Below are 4536 nucleotides of genomic sequence, written 5' to 3' on the forward strand. Positions count from 1 at the left end.
CATGTTTTTCTGATATTTTAAAACTATTTCATCCCCCCCATTTTTAAAATTGTATTAACTGTCCATTCCTATTCCATTTTCTCTACTTTTGTGTAGTTTCTATTTCCAGTGCGTGTTAATTGCCCCTTCCCGTTTACTTTGGAACCCCTTTGGATACTTACTCCCACCCCCATATCCTGAACCAGTGTTTCACCCCACTACATGACTTCCGCTGGGAATTCTGCCCTCCTCTAGGCCTAATGTCTCACAGTGGGTGCCCACTCTTCTCTATATCTGAGCACCCGGGGGTGCCCACAAGAGCAGGGGATCTGGTTGAGAGGAGGTGGGGAGAGCGAGCCTAGCGTTTTACCCCCTTATGCCACTGTCCCAGTTTAACTTTTTTTTCCTCCCGGAATTCTAGCGGTGATGCTCATAAGTAAGAGCAAATATGCATCCATAGCCCCTTCCCTCTCCGCTCCTAACTATACCTCTCCCTCCCCGCATTCCCTTGGGGAAATGAGCACACAGGGAAACTGAGGGCAAAAGGCTTCACTTCCCCAGGGCACATGGGCAGGCGCTGTGCACATGCTCACTAGGGACGGCCCGAGCATTTTGCACATGCTCAGTAGGGGAAAGGGCGCATTCTGATGCAGGGTTCATTTTGCTACGGCTGCTGGAGGAGCTGATCGGTCCGTCGCGGCTCTGCCATGGCGCGCTGCAGGTTCCCGAGCCACCTCCGGCTCTAGGAAAAGGGTGGGGGAATCGGGGGCTGCGGCGTCCTGCGCTCCGGCTGTGTGGGGCGCCGTGTGGTATGTACCGGGTGTTTGCAGGGTGGGCCGTGGGGCTGCGTGTGTGCTACGTTTGCACGGGCGCGGGGGGATTCGCGCTCCCGGACGGGGGTTTGGGGCTGGGAAGCGGTGGAGGAGATGCTCCATCATCCCCGTTGGCCCAGTGAGCCCCTGTCTCCGGGGCCACTGTGCACGGGGCGCGCTTGCCTCCTCGCGAAGCGCCTTCAGTACCTCGGCCAGCACTGGGCAGCTGGTGGAGACGCTGCTGCTCGCGGCCGTGGGGAGCTGAGCGAGCAGGGAGACAGGGATGCTGCGCGCGGGAGGGGGTGGATGGAGAGCCCCAGGGCTGGCCTTGCAGAGGCCGGCGGGGCGTAGCTCGCGCAGCTGTTGCAGGTGGGGTGGCTGCTGCTGGAGAATGGAGGGCCCGGGGAGCCCCTGTTGTCGCTGGGTTGGTGATGAGTTTCGTGCAGATAACGTGTGGCTAGCACTATACAGGAACAATTTGTGCTGGAACAATTTGTAAGTGGGGGTGCTGAGAGCCATTGAACCAAACTGTAAACCCTGTATCTATGGGAAACTATTTCAAGCCAGGGGGTGCAGCAACCCCCCCCCATCCCTAAGCACCTATGTACCAGACCCACAGCTGAAGGGAGCCGGAGCCCCAGCGAGCTTCCTGTGGTTGGAGAAGGAGGCGGTGGGGAACCCCCTGTTGCTCTGCTTGGGTGGGGGAGGAGTAGACAGTCACTGTTGCTGTGATTGGAGAATGGTGTGTGTGTGTGTGTGTGTGTGTGTGTGTGTAGGTAGTTTAGTGGGACCGGATGCCATAGTTAGAGAGTATGTAAAGATCCCTTATGTGCATTTTGTAAAGCTCTTCGGGAGCCTCCAATGACAGATCCGATATAAATGATTATTATTACTATTGTGTATTAATGCTGCTTTCTTTGAGGGGAGGACAGTTTTCTAAGTGGGAGAGAGAACAGGAAGTCCCTGGATGCTCTATATGAGTGATGGTGTTAAGGCATCCCTCATCCTTCTGCTGCTACTGTCGTTGAGAGTCAAGATTCTGCTGCTGCAGTTGTGGAGGGTATCAGAGAGCTCTACAGCTGTTGCTTGGGAAGGAGATGGAGATTCCCATATCTTGTAATTTGGCAAGGTGCCCCTGCTGCTGTTTGCTTAGGGCATAAGAAGCCCCTTCTGTTGTTGCTTTTGGAGGGTGGACAAGAAGCTCCTTCTGTTGCTGATGTTAAAAGGAATATAAATATCCTGCTGCTTCCAAGGGAGAGAGCGATGCAACTACTGTTTCTTTAAAAAAAAAAAATCCATAAAGTGCTTCTGTTGCTCTAGGGAGAAAAGAATGGAAAAGTTACTTGTGGTTCTTAGGATACAAAATGCAGGAAAGCATAGTATTCTGTAGGTTATTGGTCACCCTTGATAATTACCATGTTCATTAGAAATCTGTAATTTCTATAATACTTGTGGTATATTCATTGTTGTCTAATGTATTGTATTTGAACGCTATTCAAATATACAATCCCATTTAAGACCCTACACGTGCAATCTTTGTTCACACTTAAAATTTAGATTAATGGGACTACTTGTGAGAGTTAAGGTTGCAGTATGAGTCCCTAACTTTGTGTCTTGTCTATTAATGGTAAATTTGTTGATCACAATGTTTTAAAATGAAATATGAAATTCTTATGATCTCAATACTTGGCATACTGTGGGGCATGCTGTTGCATAGAAATGGCTCTGGGTGAATATGGTGGGGTTTTTTTGCGGGGGAGAGGAAGAGAGGGAAATCCATCCATGTCAGGTGAGACTTCATAGGCCTCTTGAGTTAGGGCTTCCTTTAGAGGGTTTAAATGTATTCCTCCAAAACACAGCAACAAAAGTATGTTTATATCAACCTATTGTGTATCTCCTAACTATCATACAGTCTATCCATGTACGTAAATATTGGGAGGATACTTAAAACAGACACTATATCTCATTTATAGCTCAGGAGCACCTCTCTCTTGAGATAACTTATTGAGCTGAGTTTTCTGTGATCATTGTGTGTCAATGAAATATATTTGTTTACCTCCTATATGTAGGTGGTCCCATTTTCCATAATTAACCCCACTAATATAGCCCTTTTTTCTTATCTGCTATAGATCAGCTGTACTTCTGAGATTTATGCCCTCAAGATGAAGTTCTTACTGGCAGTTCTCTTTTTTGTTTTGTTGTCGTTATGGGTTGAAGAAGCCTATTCTAAAGAGAAATCTTCAAAGAAAGGAAAGGGGAAAAAGAAGCAATATCTCTGCCCATCGTATGTTCCTTATCTCTCTTATACTTTTTGTGTGACAAGACTGATAGATATTATCTTTCTTTTATCTGAAGAGATTGCATACAATTATAAAGTGGAGCCTGATTTTTCCTATTGAAAGCATATAGTTGTTTAATAAGTTTTGTGGGTGGGAAAGAGAGCAAGGGCTTTTGGGCAGTATAATGTCTTAAAGGTCTATCAGTTGACATTCGTTTTCTGCCGTAGACTGCTTTGGGTTTCCTTTCAAGTTTCATGAAAAAAATCTGATGGCAAAATGACTTTGTTTTTAATTGTGATTTAGAATGTTGTTATTTCAGCCCAATACCCTCAGATTTTTGCAAAAATAATAGTACAGACTTATAATTGTGTGTTGTCTAGCATCAGATCAAAAATATACTAGTAAGTAAAGAGGGTTTAAAATGTGGTATTAAAATCCATTTCCTGGGTATGTAGGTTTTGTTCCAGCCAAAAAGTAATGCAGCTGTTCACATTCATAATGTATTGGTAATGCAACTAGTGTCTTTAACATCTCCCCACTGATAAGATGTAAATATTCATTGTATATTAAAGTAAGTATCATTGATGGTTGCTGTATTAGGTGAACTGACACATGCCTTTTTGGAACAGTTCTACTAATGAAAATTAGAACTTAAAAGTTATGAATTGCTAAGTTGAATATAAAGAGATCAATAACAGAGAGTATATACAGTAAAACCCTTAGTGAAAATCTAAGATGATTTCATTTTGCAAAGACTCCTTGTTTTTAATGTCAAAACACTTTAGTTATATTTCAACCTCTAGAATGGCATAACAGTTTTCTCATGGACAAATTGCCCTTTGTCATCTTTTGCATGGTGTGATGTAAAGACTCCAGACAGGGATTGACAGGGAAGAATAGGTTACCATTAAATATAGAAAAAAACATGCTGTAAATGCAGAGATTGCCAAAGTAAAATGGTGAGGCTAGAGGCCATGCATGAGGTACCAGAGTCGCCAGTTAAAAATCAGCATTTTACACAGAGTTACTACACAGGGATATCTGAGATACTGCTGTCACCTTGTGTGCTTCTGTGCTAAATGTAGACTTTTTAACCAGTGTCATTCCTTAATGCACTATAAGAAAGAGGCAGGAATTAGGGGACATAGCTTCCTGGGGAAAGAGAAAGGAGATATTAACTGGAAAAGCCGTTATTATTTTTCTTTTAAATGCTAGACACAAACACTGGTTGTATATACCCTTTTTGAACTCTCATTTTGAACAATCAACCTATGGAATGATTTATTTATTTATTTTGTTATTTTGATTGGGTTCCAAAGAATTGGGTGCTGGTCAGTTGGATTTGAACTCTTGAGGTTTTTAGTGTCAAATGTGACCAGGGATCTCCTGAAATGTTACAGGTAGGTTTTAATTTTTGTTCTACTACTTTTTTTTTTTTTTTTTTTTTTTTTTTTTTTTTTTTTTTT

The 4536-nt window shown here is 43.7% G+C and overlaps 1 protein-coding gene across 2 annotated transcripts in view; it reads left to right on the forward strand.

Moving 5' to 3' along the window:
• The first annotated feature begins 221 nt into the window (after window positions 1-221).
• The window catches only part of GLRB (glycine receptor beta), a 71678-nt gene continuing 67363 nt past the window's right edge, over window positions 222-4536 (forward strand). For both annotated transcript variants that reach the window (XM_024211548.2, XM_024211547.2), the window contains exons 1-2: window positions 222-788; window positions 2921-3075. In XM_024211548.2, coding sequence (XP_024067316.1) covers window positions 2954-3075 — 122 coding nt within the window. In that variant the 5' untranslated portion in view covers window positions 222-788; window positions 2921-2953. The remainder of the gene's footprint in view (window positions 789-2920; window positions 3076-4536) is intronic.

Source organism: Terrapene carolina, unplaced genomic scaffold (genome assembly GCF_002925995.2).
Source record: "Terrapene carolina triunguis isolate 2854851 unplaced genomic scaffold, T_m_triunguis-2.0 Scaffold66, whole genome shotgun sequence".
Classification (NCBI taxonomy): domain Eukaryota; kingdom Metazoa; phylum Chordata; order Testudines; family Emydidae; genus Terrapene; species Terrapene triunguis.